General features: G+C 51.9%; 1 protein-coding gene across 7 annotated transcripts in view; it reads left to right on the forward strand.

The window, feature by feature from the left end:
- DENND2B (DENN domain containing 2B) overlaps positions 1 to 16,730 on the forward strand; it is a 150,712-nt gene that overhangs the window by 125,851 nt on the left and 8,131 nt on the right. For all 7 annotated transcript variants that reach the window (XM_046685297.1, XM_046685302.1, XM_046685296.1 and 4 more), the window contains 10 exons: positions 1,413 to 1,564; positions 3,003 to 3,218; positions 4,130 to 4,226; positions 4,856 to 4,900; positions 5,936 to 6,120; positions 7,201 to 7,310; positions 7,529 to 7,598; positions 10,567 to 10,644; positions 11,224 to 11,364; positions 15,308 to 15,456. In XM_046685297.1, the coding sequence (XP_046541253.1) occupies positions 1,413 to 1,564; positions 3,003 to 3,218; positions 4,130 to 4,226; positions 4,856 to 4,900; positions 5,936 to 6,120; positions 7,201 to 7,310; positions 7,529 to 7,598; positions 10,567 to 10,644; positions 11,224 to 11,364; positions 15,308 to 15,456 (1,243 nt within the window). The remainder of the gene's footprint in view (positions 1 to 1,412; positions 1,565 to 3,002; positions 3,219 to 4,129; positions 4,227 to 4,855; positions 4,901 to 5,935; positions 6,121 to 7,200; positions 7,311 to 7,528; positions 7,599 to 10,566; positions 10,645 to 11,223; positions 11,365 to 15,307; positions 15,457 to 16,730) is intronic.

The following is a 16,730-nucleotide window of genomic DNA, read 5'->3' on the forward strand; positions in this document are numbered from 1 at the left end:
AAGCTGGCGTGAGCCCTGCTCTCACCATGTGTGCCTCCTCCAGCAAAGCCTTATGCTGGATACTGGTACCTAGGTCCCAAGTCCCAAATAAGTGGCATTGATATGGAGGAGAGGATATGGAAGGATGAGGGAAAGGGGAGCTGAGGACTGTATTTACTCATATAGTCCCCATGGACCTTATCACCACTGTGATTCTGCTGCAAGATTGAGCCAGGACTGACCTGGCTCATGATATTTTTGTATTTTAGAAAAGTCCAGGGCCGGCCTGGTGGCACAGCGGTTAAGTTTGCACGCTGTGCTTTGGCGGCCCAGGGTTCCCTGGTTCAGATCTTGGGTGCAGACCTATGCACTGCTTATCAAGCCATGCTGTGGCAGCGTCCCACATGTAAAGTAGAGGAAGATGGGCACAGATGTTAGTTCAAGGCTAATCTTCCTCCAAAAAAAAAAGGCCAGGTATGTGTTGGAGGGAAAGGGGCAGGAGGGTATGGTTTATGGGAAGGGGCTTCTCTTCAAGGGCAGGGACTGTGCTTTGGACTTTCTGAGATTTTTTGGCAGTGCCAGTACTCTGCCTACTGCCAGGGACTTTAGAAGTTAGTCCTTAGAAGCAAGAACTCTCCCATACCCTGACCTTTGTGGCCCAGACTCCTTTCAGAGCTTTCACACCTCCCCTGTGTCACAGCAGGAGAGTTTATTCCAAAAGGGACTGATGATCATTCTCTTCTTGCTGAGGTCAGCAGTAGAGGAAGTAAGAGTGACACCAGTAAGAGCGGTTCATTGAACAAGTGATTCCTGAGTGCTCACTACTGGCTCATCACTGTTCTGGTGCCGGGGTTACCTCAGTGGACCAGACAAAAGACCTGCCCTAAAGGGTTGTTGAGCAGTGTAACAAGTGAGAGGGAGACCTGGTCAAGCCCCCTTCCCTAGAGTTCTCTAGAATTCCTCCATACCCAGCCCCCAAAAGTGGGTCCTCAGGGAGAAGTTGGTAAAGGGACAGCCATGTGACCTCTGAAAGCCTTTCCTACCTTGAACTGTATATCTCTGGGGTTTTTGCAGCAGAGGGACTGGAGCCAAGGAAGGATGCCTGGTGTTGGCTTTGTCCTCTGGCTGGGCACAGGCAGGGGTGGCTGAGCCAGTCTTGTGCAATCCCTGAATTTATAAAGCAGAAGCCAGACAAGCCTGAGCTGAACTGGGGGTGGGGGGTTCAGCTCCTGGACTCGGAGCCAGGATCTGTTTGCAGCCTCCCCACTGCAGACAGGCAGCTGCATGACTCATGCGCTGAAGGGCCAGGCAGAAGCCATTCTCTTTGGTTCACAGGAATTCTGCTTGTTTATTTGTGTGCGTGTGTGAGTGTGTGTGTTTCCTTCTTCCCTTCTTCCCTTCTCCCCCTTCTTTTAACTTTTCCTCCTCTGCAGGAGATCTGCCCAAGGAGAATCCATATGAGGATGTGGATTTAAAGAGCCGCAGAACAGGACGAAAATCCCAGCAACTGTCTGAGAACTCCTTGGACTCTTTGCACAGGATGTGGAGTCCTCAGGACAGGAAGTACAACAACCCACCCACTCAGGTAACCGCATCCTACTAAGGCTTGGGCCAGCCTCTACTCCGGCTTTTTCCCTCGCCAGTGCTTGGCACAGGAGGTGACCTCCAGAAAGGGCTCTGTACTCAGGGACTTCCACCATGTCACAATCCTTGTGGACAATTGAGACATGCTCTGGGGGGCATCCTGTCCTACCTTCTTTCTTCCTCCCCTTCTGTGGGAAACAGGAAGACACAGTCCTCGTTGGAGTCCTGATATTCTGGCAGAAATGATCTCAGAACTGGCATTTGGGGGCCAGGCGTAGGCCCAAGAACCAGATTTGGAGAGCTAGACAGGTGTCTACGAGACCTGGAGCCACTCCTGTTGGAGGGAATAAGAATGAATCTCCAAGGAATGGACTGGTAGAAGGCAGAGTGAGAAGAAAGGTGAAGAGTCAAAGGAGACCCTTAGGCTTTAGCAAATTCTGGCCTTGCCCAGGTGGACAGGAGGCAGGAGAATGGAGATGCTTTCTTGGACCTCCTTGGGCAACTCTATTTCTCTATGCAAATGGAGGGACCATGATGTTTTATAACATTGGCTAGAGAATATAAAACTTATTTCTTCTGGCTTTGGAATGATGTAGTTGTTTTTATAAAAGATTTTCCTTTCTAATGTGCTCTTCAAACAGGCTTCCATTGAATTTGTACTGCCAGACTGATTGGGTGGGAAGAAGAAACTGGGGGACAGAGAGGGAGGAGGACTTGCTGCAGAGTGATGAGTGGCAATGCCAGATCCAGACAAGGGGTGGGAGGCGCACCGAGTTTGCAGGGCGTGCTGTCTTTCTAGCAGTGAGCAGGATCCACTGAGAGTAAGGTGCCCTGTGCCGAAGGATATCAGTTTACACGGCAGGAGGTAGAAAGCAGATCAGGGCTGGGGATGGGGCCAGCCCAGGACCACGTGAGTGAAGGAGCCAACTGGCTATGAGGCCTGCCTTGCCAGGCTTTGGTGGTCAGAGCCTGGAGACCTTGTGTTCTCCCTGGAAGAAGTGAGCAGGGCCAGGCTGGCATGTGGATTACAGCCTCTGCTAGAAATGCCTTTTAGGACTGGATCAAGGGTTGAAGGGGGAAGACTGACTTCATAGCCAGGCTCAGTAATGAGCAAAGTCTAATTTGTCCCAAAGCTCAGGAGGAGCCCCCAGAATTCTCGCTTGGCCTTCTCTTTCCACTCTGATGAGAGCCCGGTTTTCTTAACATCTCTTTTGTCTTTTCTGGCAGAAGTAGTTAAGTTTCCTTTGTGGAAGCAAGGATCTGAGCTAGCCCTGACCTGCTGATTAGCAGCTGAGGTCTTAGAAGAGGAAACCCCAGCAGATGGAGATTCCAGGGTGGGATTCACGGGAGCCAAGGATGCCAGCCTGTGGCTTCTGTGTCCAGGTCCCAGCAAGGCATCAGTGGTGAGTCCCTCTCCCACATCCTCTCCCCCTTGCCAGCTCTCCCTGAAACCGAGCAGCCAGTCCCTGCGCAGTGGGAACTGGTCGGAAAGGAAGAGCCACCGGCTGCCACGATTACCCAAGAGGCACAGCCATGACGACATGCTGCTGCTGGCTCAGCTGAGCCTGCCGTCTTCACCCTCCAGCCTCAACGAGGACAGCCTCAGCACCACGAGTGAGCTGCTGTCCAGCCGCCGGGCCCGCCGCATTCCCAAGGTAGCCCAGACGACTGGGGCTGGGCAGGTGGGAGGTCAGGCGGGAGGCTTACTCTCCGTGCCTTCCCTAATCTGGGGCTGCTTCCTCCGTTCTCCTTGAATAGATTCTGGGTCCATGCACTGGCCTTTCTTTTTCATCTTGTTAATTCCTTCTTGTTAATAGAGATGCATTAAGCGATTAATGGTGGGCAGATGTGAAGGGAAGGACAGCCTGGCCTCTACCCCTGGGGAGCACTCCATGCCACTGTGTGGATGGAAACCATTCCCTAGGAGGCTCCCCATTAGTGAGTGTGGGGTCGGCAATTTGAGGTCTCTGTGCACACATAAGTGTTTCCAGGCTTTGAAGGACCTGGGACTCAAATGTGAGTCTTCCTTCCTGTAACTCTCAGAATTGCCCAGTTTTCAGCCATGATTTGCACACATAGGCAGCCAGGCCCAAATCCCCAGCCCAAAGCAGCAGGATTTAGCCAAAAGGTATTTTTAGCCTGCAAACAATGCTTGGGTATATTGGGAATTTAGCTCCTTCCTGTCAGGGCCCCAGGTTGTGGCCCAGAGGGGAAAAGCTCCAATCCTTGTTCCTGTTATTGCATCTGAGGAGCTATTTGTCTCAGTTGGTTCAGTGACTCTTGGGACCCAGGAGCTCCCATCCTGTCTAGTTTGATCACAGTTCCTTCCTCTGGGGAGCTAAGTTTAATGTCCTGGTCTTGGGGCAGGAGACCACTTAGGGGGCTAGGTAGTTGGAAAGCTACCCGACAGTCTGCACTGGGGGTCAGTGCAGCAGGGAGACCAATCTGGAGCCCAGTGCGGGGAGGGCAGAACACCTGCATCAGTCAGGGAATACTGATCCGTCTCCTTGGAAGGAGGGGCAGCTGGTATTAGGGTTAGCTCACCCTCCCTGCTTTTCTCACCTAGCTTGTCCAAAGAATTAACTCCATCTACAATGCCAAGAGGGGAAAGAAGAGGTTAAAAAAGCTGTCTATGTCCAGCATTGAGACAGCATCACTGAGAGGTAGGCCTTGATGCCTGAGCTGGTTCAGGTATCTGGGGCCCTTGGGCATTAGGAAAGGGAAGAGACACGGATTAGCCTCAGTTGACCCTTCTGTGGGCCAATGGCAGGATCCTCCTGCCTTCTAGGAGAGTAGAGCCCTGCCAAGAAGTGGCCACCGCAGGAGGGGAGGGCCAAAGAGAGAAGAAAGCCCTGGGATGGGTTAGTTCAGGCTTTGGGCTGTGAGGCCCTGAGTAGGGAGGTGGGTGTGGGAATCTGCTTCTGGCAAAAGGAAAGGCCAGACTTACTGAGCACTGTGGTCTGTTTCCCATTTCAAATCTTGGCCTCCTGGAGGCAGGGCCTTGTGTTCTAGGCCTGTAGGCCTCTCTGCTGGCTCAGCTTCCGACTCAGGCCCTCAGCTTCCCCTAGATCAGGACTGGATGGATAGGAGTTTGTATATAGATTAGCACCCGTGGTCTGAGCTCTGAGGGACTCTGGCCCCAGGCCACTCAGTGCCTGGCCATGGGCCCATAGGAGCCCCGACTAGGTACAGATCCATCCCTCATGAGAAGAGTTGGGAGGGGGGACACAGAAAACATTTGCTGTAAGGCAGTGGCTCAGCAAGCATGTACTTCCTGCTGTTACTTTTCCAGATGAGAATAGTGAGAGCGAGAGCGACTCCGATGACAGATTCAAAGGTGAGGCGTGGCTCCCCAAGAGCATGGAACCCTTTCCAACCTCTGGCTGTAAGGAATCAGGCTTCCCTTCCTCTGCATGTAGAGTTCCAGAGTCCCAAATTGGCCTGGTTTGGAGAGGCAACAGGCAGGCAGGATACCAGGCCAACCAAGCAGGGAGCTGTAGGGCAGTCCGTTCTTCTAGTCCTGCAAGCTCAGCCTGCAAGGTTAAATTCAAATGTCTCCCTTTGCCCAGATATAAGGCTGGTAATCCTGCCCATGCTTTCTGAAGACATTGTCCATGAGAATTGCGTGCGAAATTTGTCTGGTCAATGTTGTGAGGGTCAGAGGTGGGTTCAAAAGATTACGAGTACCTCTTCTGGTTGCAAGAAATATGCCATAGTCTGAGGAAACTGGTCCTCTGGAGGCCCTGAAGCCACTCATCTCCCCATCCCTAGAGAGAGGACTGCCACCTCCTTGAAAAGGTTCTGGGACCTTCCTATTCCAGAGGCCTTGGTCAAACCTCTGAGAAACCCTGCCTAGACTTTCCTGGATGATTAAAGTATCTGAGGCTAGCTGTCTCCTTCCCTCCTCCGCTGGCCCCCCGGGCAAGTGGGCGAGTGGACTTTGGGCCTGGGGATAGGGACAAAGGGTCCAAGTCCAAGGACTCTGTTAGGGGCCCAGGGTGAAGCCTTCGTGGATGTTCATATCTTCTAGTCCTGTTGACACAGGGGCAGGGGCAGGGGTGGGCAGCTGCTAGTGATGCATGCCTGGGTTTGCCTGGCTGAAGCAGTCCTCTTGACCCCAGCTCAGCCTCCAGAGGCTCCAGGAGGCTCAGACCAGTTGCTCCCTGTGTCAGGGCAGAGTCTTTGTGTAGGCGTAGACGCCTTGATCCTGGCAATTCTCCCCAAGACCTAGCTGGGTGGGGGTGTCAGACTAGGCTCACGCACTTAGAGGTGATCCACAGAGACAGAGCCTTGAATCTGGGGTGGAGCAGGGCTAATCTGGGACCTGTGAGGGTCCAGCGTGCCTGTCTCCTGATGTGTGACCTGCCTCCAGCCCACACGCAGCGCCTAGTCCACATTCAATCAATGCTGAAGCGTGCACCCAGCTACCGGACCCTGGAACTGGAGCTGCTCGAGTGGCAGGAGCGGGAGCTTTTTGAGTACTTTGTGGTGGTGTCCCTCAAGAAGAAGCCATCCCGAAACACCTACCTCCCCGAAGTCTCCTATCAGTTTCCCAAGGTGAGGCTCTCTCTCCCCCCTCCTCCACCACCTGTCTGCTGGCCCATCTGGGGAAGAAGAGATCCTGTTCCTGCTGTAGCCACTCACCTAGCTACCACAGCCCTGAGCATGGCTCCTTATAGCCAGGAGGGAAGAGAGGGCTTCAGAGGTTGTGGGTTTGGGCCAGTGTTTATTCAGAGGATGAAGGCGAAGGGAACACCTTGCAGTGTGCTTAGAATAAAAGCCCACTTGTTTACAAGGACTACAAGGGTCCTAAGGAAGTGCCCCCAGCTACTTCTCCTACCTTATCTCTGTCTCTCTTTTTTCAACCACTTTATTGAGATATAATACACCTACTTTATAATTCACCTGTTTAAAGTGTCCAATACAATGATTTTTGGTATATGCACAGAGTTGTACAATCAATTTTAGAACATTTTCATCACCCCAAAAAGAAACGCTGTACCCGTAAGCAGTCACTCTCCATTTCCCCCACCTCTCTTATCTCTGAGCACGGCTTCCTTGCTCATTACCAGCCAGCCTGGCCTCCTTTCTCTTCCTTTAACACTCAAGCCCTTTCTCTCTGCCATTGCCTCTGCCTAGAATGTTCTTTCTCCAGGTCTTCACGTGGCTGCCAGCTCTTTCTTATTCTTCATTCTCTGCTCAAATAGTACTTCTTCTGGGAGATCTTTCCAGATACCCTAAAGTAGCCCCTCCCCCCACCCAGTTCTTTCTGTCGTGTCACCCTGTTTGTTTCTTTTGTCGCACACTCTGATTATCTCACTCTCCTGACAGATTGTGCAGGGACAGGGACCTTGTCTACTTTGTTTTCCATTGGTAGCCCCAGCACGTGGCACAGTGCCTGATGCCACATAGTAAGTGCTTGTTTGGCATATATTGAATGAATAAATGATGACTCAGCCCACACCCAGACCTCTCTGTAAGAATTGGGAGTGGGGACAGGGTTCCTGAGAAGCATGTGAGTTGGTAGGATGCCATCTAGGGCTCTCAGGGGAGGAGATGCTTATCAGCCACCCCCCACCACTCCCAGGTTCCATGTCTTCTCTTGTCTATCTCTCTCCATACTCCTCTTCACTGCAGCTGGACCGACCCACCAAGCAGATGCGGGAGGCAGAGGAGAGGCTCAAGGCCATCCCCCAGTTTTGCTTCCCTGATGCCAAAGACTGGCTTCCAGTGTCAGAATACAGCAGGTGAGGCCCAGCCTGGCCTGGCTAGAGGGAGGAAGAGGGCATAGACTCCTTTACCTTCATAGCAGTGGGCAGCTGAATGGGGCTCACCCTAGTCCCAACCTCATCTCCTACAGCAACCTGGCCCTAAGCCCCCTCCCTGGGATGACAGTCCCTCTTCTTGGTGGCTGTTTCTTGGGTCCTCTGATACTTCCCTGATGCCAGACCTCTCCCTGTTCCAGTGAGACTTTTTCTTTCATGCTGACTGGGGAAGATGGTAGCAGACGCTTTGGCTACTGCAGGCGCTTACTGGTGAGTAGAGCCATTCAGTCCTCGGGGACTGGGCCACAGTGTTTGTATGTGTGTGTTTCCTTTTCAACTTTAGCTTGTATATTCTGCTCCCTTGTATGCTCCCTGAGGCCACCCTGACACACACACTCACACGCTCACTCCTGGGATGGCAGGACTCAAAGTGGCCCCTCTGATTGGGCCCCAGGATCTAAGATAATCTGCAGGAGAGAGAGTGCATCACCCTCTCCTGGGCTGTCGTGTTCTTTAGCTTTCTATACTTTTTCTTTTCATTCATTTTCCTCGGGCTTCTGGGCTCTGATTAGTGATCCCTGATTGCAAGATCATATCACCCCAGCAGTGTGTGTGGTGCATTAGATTGGGTGGAGAACAACCTTTCTCACCCCTATACCTGGCCAGCCTGATGTAGGGAGGCATCCTCCTGTCCATCGTCTGGTAGGGCTGGAGGCTGGGCAGGGACAGAGCAATACCTCCTATGGGATTCTGGGAGAGAAACCTTGAACTCAGGGGAAAAGGAAGTTTTTGAAAATATAAGCCATGTTGTAGAGAGAGAAGCCCTTCCCCATCTCCCTTCCCATTTGTCGTGGGAAATAGATGGAGGTAAAGGTAAAGAGAGTCCTCTTGCACTGTTCCCTGGAGCTCCCCAGGGATGTTGTTGGCTTGGGTTGTCAACCATGTTTTGGGGTTCCCAGGACTTAGTGGGAGAAAGCCTCACTAGATGCCCTAGGGGCTGATAAGGGAAATCCTAGGCAAGGGGAATGCATAGCAGGGGCTCCAAATGAAGGATTCTGGGTCATTCACTCATTCATTCATTCATTCATAAACATGTACCATACACCTGTTGAGGGTCAGGCAATGTGCTAAAGGCACGTAAAGATGAGTTAGACATGGATCTGATCCTCAAGGAACTTAGATAGTTTAGTAGAGGAGGTAGTATTTTCAAGGTAGAAGGGAAGGCAAAGGGAAGGAACTATTATTAGGACCTGTTATGTTCCAGGCTAGGTGCTTTAAGTATGTCATTTTCTTAATCCTTATAATACCCCATGAGATATGTTTATGTCAGTTCCATAGATTAAGAAACTGAGACAGCAGTGGAATGACTTGCCCAAAGTCACACAGCCAGTGAGGGACAGAGCCAGGATTGACTCCAAGTCCTTTAACACCAAGTCTGATATTCTTGGGTCTCCCCAAAGGGTAGTCTAGGGAAGAGGTATTTGGATGGAGAGTGCCCAGTGAGTGGAGCTAAGGGAATGTGGGGCAGTACAGATGCCAGGTGGGGAGCCAGGCAGAGGCCAACATGCCCCAGATTCACCTAGGCCTGCAGGGGAGAGTTTCGAAGGCTGCCTTTGCAGGAACAGAGATGGAGCAGAGCTGCTCCTTTGCAGCGGGCCTGCTGCCCCCAGGGAAGAGCATGTTTGTCCTGGCGTGCTCAGAGAGGGCCTGGGCTGGGTCCCTGCCAAGGGGGCTGGCATTAGCTCGGCATTCCTGCAGATTGGACACAATGATTCTAACCCAAATCCCACATACTTGATTTAATCACTTGGGGCTTTAGGGGAGGCGGGGGAGAGGGAAAGAGAGAGAAGTGAGTTTCAGACCTAATATGGACAAAAACAGATTCTGCCTTCTCTTTAGATCTGTGACGTGTGGCCAGCAGGTTTGGAGACTGAAATAGCCCCATCTGCATTTGCTTAGCAGCCTGCATGAGGGGCCGGCACCTGCTGCTCTGCTCCCTCCCCACTCAGCCTTGCCAGGCACTCCAGGCCTCTGCGCCAGAGGCAGCCACAGAGCCCTGCCAGCCCCTGGCTAGAGAAGTAGACTCCTGTGGACCCACCCCAGCCTGTGTTTGCAGGCTCCAGGCCCGGGGAGCTCTCAGTGTACATCTCCTCCAGCTGCCCACCTTTCAAATCTCTTTTCTTTGTTCTCCTCTACTCTATAGCATACCTCTATCCTGTGTCTTTGTGTCCCTTTCCCTTCCTTCCTGGCAGAAGGCAGCATGCTTTAGAGGTAAGACTGCAAATCAGAGGCCAAAACAGACTCCTGGCTCCATGCCTTCTAGATACATGCCTTGGGCACAGGCTTAATATTTTTGAACTCAGTTTACTCACCTATAAAATGGGGATAGTAGTGCCTATCTCAGAGGTTTTTTGTAAAGTACCAAGCTTGAGACTCAGATATGGCAAACTTTCAATAAATAGTTCGCTTTTCTTATCTATTTTCAATTTGCCTTCCTGGAATGAGGATGGATCAAGGAAGGGAGAAAAGAAGAACCAAGAAAAGGAATGTTTTGCAGAATGTACCCTGTTGGGGGCAGATTACGTGACCTACTCATAAGAATGTACACAAGTGCCTCTCTACCATTGTATCCTCTGGGTTCCCAGCCTTAGCGATGTAAATCCGTAAATTACCTTATAGCCCCTTCCAAACTGTTTTGTCCTTTGTCAGCCCCGCTCAGTGTCCTCCTGGGAAGAAAAGTGGAGGCTGTGTAGAGCTTGGTAGGACCCTGACACCTTGGGCTGGAAGGCCCAGCAGAGGCTGAGGCCTCCTCCTTTCCTTTGGGGGCCTGGTTGAGTAGAGGTTTAGAAGAGGCTTGGAGGGGCCAGCCCGGTGGTGCAGCGGTTAAGTTCGCACCTTCCGCTTTGGTGGCCTGGGGTTCGCTGGTTCAGATCCCGGGTGCAGATATGGCACCGCTTGTCACGCCATGCTGTGGCAGGCATCCCACATATAAAGTGGAGGAGGATGGGCATGGTTGTTAGCTCAGGGCCAGTCTTCCTCAGCAAAAAGAGGAGGATTGGCAGCAGTTAGCTCAAGGCTAATCTTCCTCAAAAAAAAAAAAAAAAAAGGAGGAGGCTTGGAGTCTTCTCTCACTAGAGGAGCCATCTTTAGTCCTCACTTCCCAAGGAAAAGGAGCCAGATATAGTAATCATGCATTCTCTGTGTCTGTGTCTTTCTTCTCCTCCTCGTCCCTGCCTAGCCAAGTGGGAAAGGGCCTCGGTTGCCAGAGGTATACTGTGTCATCAGCCGCCTTGGCTGCTTCGGCTTGTTTTCCAAGGTAAGAGGGCTCTGGCTTTCTTTCCTCCCTTTTCCCCCAGCTGACGGCTCCCATGGGAGTATCTGCAGCCAGCTTAGATGAGAAAAACACCTGTGTGTGTGAGAGAGTAAGAGAGAGAGAGAGATGCAAGAACACGTGCAAGCAAGCTCTGACCCCCTCCTCATTCCCAAGCCTGGCTCTCCATTTGTAGCCAGCTGGCATCTCCCCAGCTCCTGCTTCAGTGTCTGCTAATGTCACAGCACACCGTGGGCCATGGGCAGAGCCAGAGTCCTTGGGGACGGAGACCACCTTGGGGCAGCCAAGTGCTCAGGCACCTGGCTCTCAAGTGGTATTTCTTTTTCCCAGCTGCTTAGCTCTTGGGGTCTGAGGCAAGGACTAGTTAGGGAGCAGGGCAGTCACTGAGTGCCAAGAGGGGAACGGGGAGGGTAGGGTGTGAAACTCCTGGCAAGACAGTCCTCCCATCTCCCAGCTTTTGGCTCAGGTTAGTCAGGTACCAGGCTGCCCTGTTCTCTGCCCAGGAGGCAGGGAAGGGCAGTGCCCTGACACCCTTCCTCTTTGGGCTGCTGGCGGTGGGCACAGGTCCTAGATGAGGTGGAGCGCCGGCGTGGGATCTCTGCTGCATTGGTCTATCCCTTCATGAGAAGTCTCATGGAGTCGCCCTTCCCTGCCCCGGGAAAGACCATCAAAGTGAAGACGTTCCTGCCAGGTGCTGGCAATGAGGTAGGAATTTCTGCTGCCTCTTCTCTCAGACTGTGGACTGGGACTGGAGTATGACCTGCCTAGCCAAGGTTGTAGGAGTCTCTGGGAGTCGCAGAGCATGACCCCTTCCTTGCTCACCCTGTTTGTGCACCTAATCAATAGGGACTGAAAAGGTGAAGGACAGAACTGTAACTGTGGCCCAGATCTCTGCGACTCCCAGGGACCTTCCCTCATCTCTTTGGACTAAAGTGCATCCACCTGCCCTCCTTGTATTCCTTCATCAGATCTTTACTGCATATATGCTCTCTCACAGTCAGGGATCCTGCCAGACCTTGGGGCAGAGTCATACAAGTCAAGGGCACAGCTCTGTCCTTATGGACTTCATAGCCTAGTGGGAGGGATTGATGCTAAATAAATACTTTGCATATAAATAGATAATTCCTAAGTGTGTTAAGTGCCAAGTGAAAGCACAGGAGTGAGAGTGTGTAATGGAGGATCTGCTTTAGGTTAGGGGGCCTCTTCTGAGGAAGAGACATTTTGTCAGGGACCTAAAGCGATAGAATCAACTAAATGAAGTGGGAAGAGGGAGTCTGAAAGGGAGGGCGTGGGTGGGAGAAGAGTATTCCGGATAGAGGGAACAGCATGTGCCAAGGCAAAGTTGGGAAAATATATGCTTTGTCAAGCAACTGAAAAAAGGCTGAGATGGTTGAAAGAAGAGTGAGCTGGGGTGGACAGGCAGGGCCAAAGCAGGGTTATGAGATCTAAACTATGTTCTTTTTTTTTTTTTGAGGAAGATTAGCCCTGAGTTAACTACTGCCAATCCTCCTCTTTTTGCTGAGGAAGATTGGCCCTGAGCTAACTTCCATGCCCATCTTCCTCTACTTTATACGTGGGACGCCTACTACAGCATGGCTTTTGCCAAGCGGTGCCACGTCCGCATCTGGGATCCGAACCGGCAAAACCCGGGCTGCTGGGAAGTGGAACGTGCGAACTTAACCGCTGTGCCACCGGGCTGGCCCCTGAACTGTGTTCTTAAAAGCTCACTCTGTCTGTTGTGTAGACGAAGGATTGGAGTGAAAACAGGGAGACCAGCTAGGATAGTGTTGCAGTGGTACAGGCAAGAGGTGATGGTAGCCTGGATTAAGGTGTGGTAGAAAAGATGAAGAGAAGTAGGTGGATTTGACATGTATTCTAGAATTAGGATCGATAGCACTTTGTAGTTGATTGGAAATAGGGAGTAAGCATTAGGGAGATTTTAAGGCAAACTCCCAGCTTTCCAGGCTTTTCTAGGCTTGAGTGACAGGATAGCTGACGGAGCCATATACTGAGCTGGGAGCACCTGAAGGAGGAACAGGTTATGAGGAGGGGGAGGAAGAGTTCTATTTTGTACATGTTACCTGTGAGATACCCAGGAGAAAATGTTTAGTAGCAAAGAGTGTAGATATAGAAGACAAGAGAGCCCAGGACTTGGTCCTTGTCAGTCCTGAGGTCATGCAGATGTGGTATGGCAAGACGGCGAGATGCCTTGACAAGAGTGGATTTCAGAAGTGTGGGGCTGAGGGCCTAGAAACCTGAGTGGAGTGAATTGAGAAGTGAATGGGGGGTGAGAAAGTGGAAATCGCCTATATAGACATCTTTTCAAGAGGCTTGGCTTGAGAATTAGGGAAGGGGGCAGTGGTTGAAAGGAAATGTGGGGCCAGGGGAGAGTTTGTTGAAAGTGGTTGTTTGGATGCTGGTGGGAATGGCCCAGCAGAGGGTGAGGTTAAAGAAGCAGGAGAGGGAGGCGATGATCAGACTGTCACTGAGAAGGAACAGGCGGTAGGATCCATGAGGGACTGGCTTTTGTTAGGAGAGGAGGGCACTTCCTTGTGTAATGCAGGTGCGGGCCATCCATGGCTTGTAGATTTTAGATTCTCATCTGATGGCTTTGGTTTTCTCAAAAATAGGAAAGAAGGTCATCCTCTGAGAGTGAGAGGTGGGTGCTGGTTCTAGGAGAGGGAAGAAGAAATAAATTAGTTGTTGCAGAGAGTGGGAGAGGGTCTGACGAAAGAAACAGTAGGTTTGCTGGGAGTGACGAATACCATTTAAGGCCTTTCTCTTAATTCTATTCTCCTACCTTCATTTGGAGGGGCTTTAGGCTTCAGGAATGGTCTGGGGGCAGGACAGCTGACCCTGCCCTGAGAGCCCAACAGGATGCCTGGCAGTTCTTCAGGATATGGCCCTGACCCACTCACCAGCCTCATTTCTCATCACTCTGACTTAAATTACTTTCTGTCCCTGAACCCTGCTTCCTTTAGCCTAGAAGACACTTCCCTTCTTCTCTTCTTGGGCTATTTAAATAGTTAAGCATCTTGTGCCCTGAGCTGCTGCCCCAGATAAGGTCCCTGCCCTTCCTCAATGCCCTCTCAGCAGATGTCAGTCATACCTTTCCCCTGTCCTGACACAGTCTCAGGGACTGTGACTCTTTGGGCTCGTTCAGCCCCACTGGACTGTGATCTCCTTGAGGGCAGGGATGAATGAAAAGATCACCAGGTCATGCGAGCTGCCTATGTGAATTTTCACTCCCTGGAGGGAGCCCGGACCCTGGGGTAGTAGGGGTGTGGGGCTGTGAGCTGTAGAGTAGAGCTGTTGGACTGCATGCAGGCTCTCAAGAAGGAGGGTTGGGGGAGCTTAACTGTGACTTCTTCTGGGGTGGGACAAGGACAGGAGGGGTGAAGGGGCCTCTGGCATCATTGTGGTATGGGATTCCTTCCACCCACATTCACTGAGTGTTTTGGGTGTGCCCAGCATCATGCTAATCACTGGGCCTTTTGGGAGTTCATCATCCAGTGGGAGAGACAGAGTGTAAATGATGGTTAGGCCAACTTGTGACCATTTTGCTGCTTCTCCTGGGCCCAGAGGGAAGACTATTGAGCTAAGAGGTAGAACTTCACTTGCTTAAACTCTGAGGAACAAACAAGATGATGTGGGATAAAAGCCCCTTGAAAAGAGCTCTGATACCATAGGGCCATAAGAGGGAATTCATTTTTCACCTAGTTCTCAGGGAGCCTGCTCATCCCTGCTGCTCACATACGCTGAGGGACCAAGGGTACGAAGAAGCAGGCCCCAGGGACAGCGGCTTTGGCATGGCCTGAGCTCAGCAGTTCCTCCTGCTCTCACTGCTAGGGTCCATCCTCATGACTGCCCCCAGGGAAGTGGCTCTCTGCGCCATAGCACTGACCTTGGGAGTGGCCTTGCAACCCCTTTGGAGGGTGGATTGCTAGGCCTGGCCCTGATAAAGATAGTGCTGCTTCCTGGCAAGGTTGTGGAATAGCCAGCCCTTCCCTTGTGTTTTCTTTGTCCCTGGCACAGGGATTAGACAGACTGATAGAGACAGAGGCCAGGATGGTAGGACAAACATAGCCCCTGGAAGGAAACTCTTTGCAGCAGGAAAGGGAGGGGACATGGCAACAAGGACACTAGCATTGCCTTTCCAGAAATGGAAGAGAATAGAGTCCTGGGATGCAGAGATGCTCTTCCTATGGCCTGGGGGGCAGCAATCAATTGTGGGGTCTGGTCAGCATGGGGGCCAAGACCTTTGCTTGGGGAGACGGGCAAGAGGGCGGGGCGGACCCTACAGATAGAACTGTGTGGTTCCCTCATTTTCCTTATCTGTGGAGCAGTCAGGTCTCCTCTCCCTGTCCTGAGAGATTGATGGATGGCCGTTCAACTCCTTCCTTCTGGAGCCTCCCCCACGTTCACAGTTAGTCCTCTTGCTTAGTGGCTGGGTGTCTGAGTATCATGGGAACAGAGCTGTGGTCTGAGAGGAGGAGGAGACTGGGTCCTATTGCATGGTAGGGCAGATTAGAGACCCTGGAAAAGAGAGGGTGGGAGGGGAAACCAGCATCTGGTCATTTTGTGTAGGACCTGGGAGTGGCAGTCACCTGGCCTGCCACCACCCACTTTCCCCATCACTCTTCTGCAGGTGTTAGAGCTGCGGCGGCCCATGGATTCCCGGCTGGAGCACGTGGACTTTGAGTGCCTTTTCACCTGCCTCAGTGTGCGCCAGCTCATCCGAATCTTTGCCTCACTGCTGCTGGAGCGCCGGGTCATTTTTGTGGCAGACAAGCTCAGGTAGGGCCCAGCAGAGCAAGGTGAAGAAGAGGGGGAAGGCACATCTAGTAATTAATTGAACATGTACTTACGAGCCTTGGTATGTGCCAGCTACTGTGGGATTAGTATGTGGGGGTGTGTGTGTATGTGTGTGGTAAATACCAAATGGAGAGGGAAAGGCTAGCACACCTGGGAAGAGAGGATATCTGAGGGAGCAGGGCTTGACAGCACACAAGATGGCAGGATTGAGAACCCAGTGGAGGACTTGGCCTGAGGGAAGAGAAGGGACACCACTTCTTTTGCAACAGCCAAGATTGTACAGGTACAAATATATTTATATGGAAGAAGGTAACAAAGGAGATTTCTAGGTGATGGCCACATTTCCTCTGGAGAGAGAGGCAAGGCCATTTCTGTGGCATGCTGAGTTTGAGGAGAGTGATGAACTGTAGGAAGAGCCACCCTTAGGAAGGGGCAAGGGCACTGACTAGGGATAGTACGAGGAGTGCTGAGCCACCCAGTGAGGGGACCAGTGAGGGTGGCAGCTGGAGAAGGTAATTGACTGGAGGCCAGGCAGTAGGGGATTTGTGGAGAAGGACCAGGTGAGGCATTGGGGGTGCTGAGGAGGATAGTGGTCAGAGGAAGGTTGACTAATCAAACTAGGAAAGGGAAAAAGAAGATGTCCAGGGACTGGAGGTGCCAGTGCGTCAGGGGAGCTGGTTTAGGAGGCATAAGAAAAGAGCTGGATAGATCATAAGTCTTGATCCAGAATGTTGGCATTTATGATTTTAGAAGTAGAGGAGTTCCAGATGTCAAGATCTGGCTGTGGGAGGAGTGGCAGAAGTGTCTCTGGACATGAGTCATTCTAGAAGAAGCCGAGCTCTTCTGGCAGCCAAGGTTTTATTTATGTATTTATTTATTTATTTATTGAGGAAGATTAGCCCTGAGCTAACATCTGCCGCCAATCCTCCTCTTTTTGCTGAGGAAGATTGGCCTTGAGCTAACATCTGTGCCCACCTTCCTCCACTCCGTATGTGGGACACCTGCCACAGCATGGCTTGACATCAGTGTGCAGGTCCACGCCCAGGACCCAAACCAGCGAACCCTGGGCCGCCAAAGGGGAGTGTGCAAACTTAACTGCTGCGCCACCTCCACTGGCCAGCCCCAAGGCAGCTAAGGTTTTAGAAAAGAGTGTCTTGGGGCCAGCCTAGTGGCGCACCGGTTGAGTTTGCACATTCTGCTTTGGAGGCCTGGAGTTCACGGTTCAGATCCCAGGTGTAGACATGGCACTGCTCAGC

Source organism: Equus quagga, chromosome 14 (assembly GCF_021613505.1).
Source record: "Equus quagga isolate Etosha38 chromosome 14, UCLA_HA_Equagga_1.0, whole genome shotgun sequence".
NCBI lineage: Eukaryota > Metazoa > Chordata > Mammalia > Perissodactyla > Equidae > Equus > Equus quagga.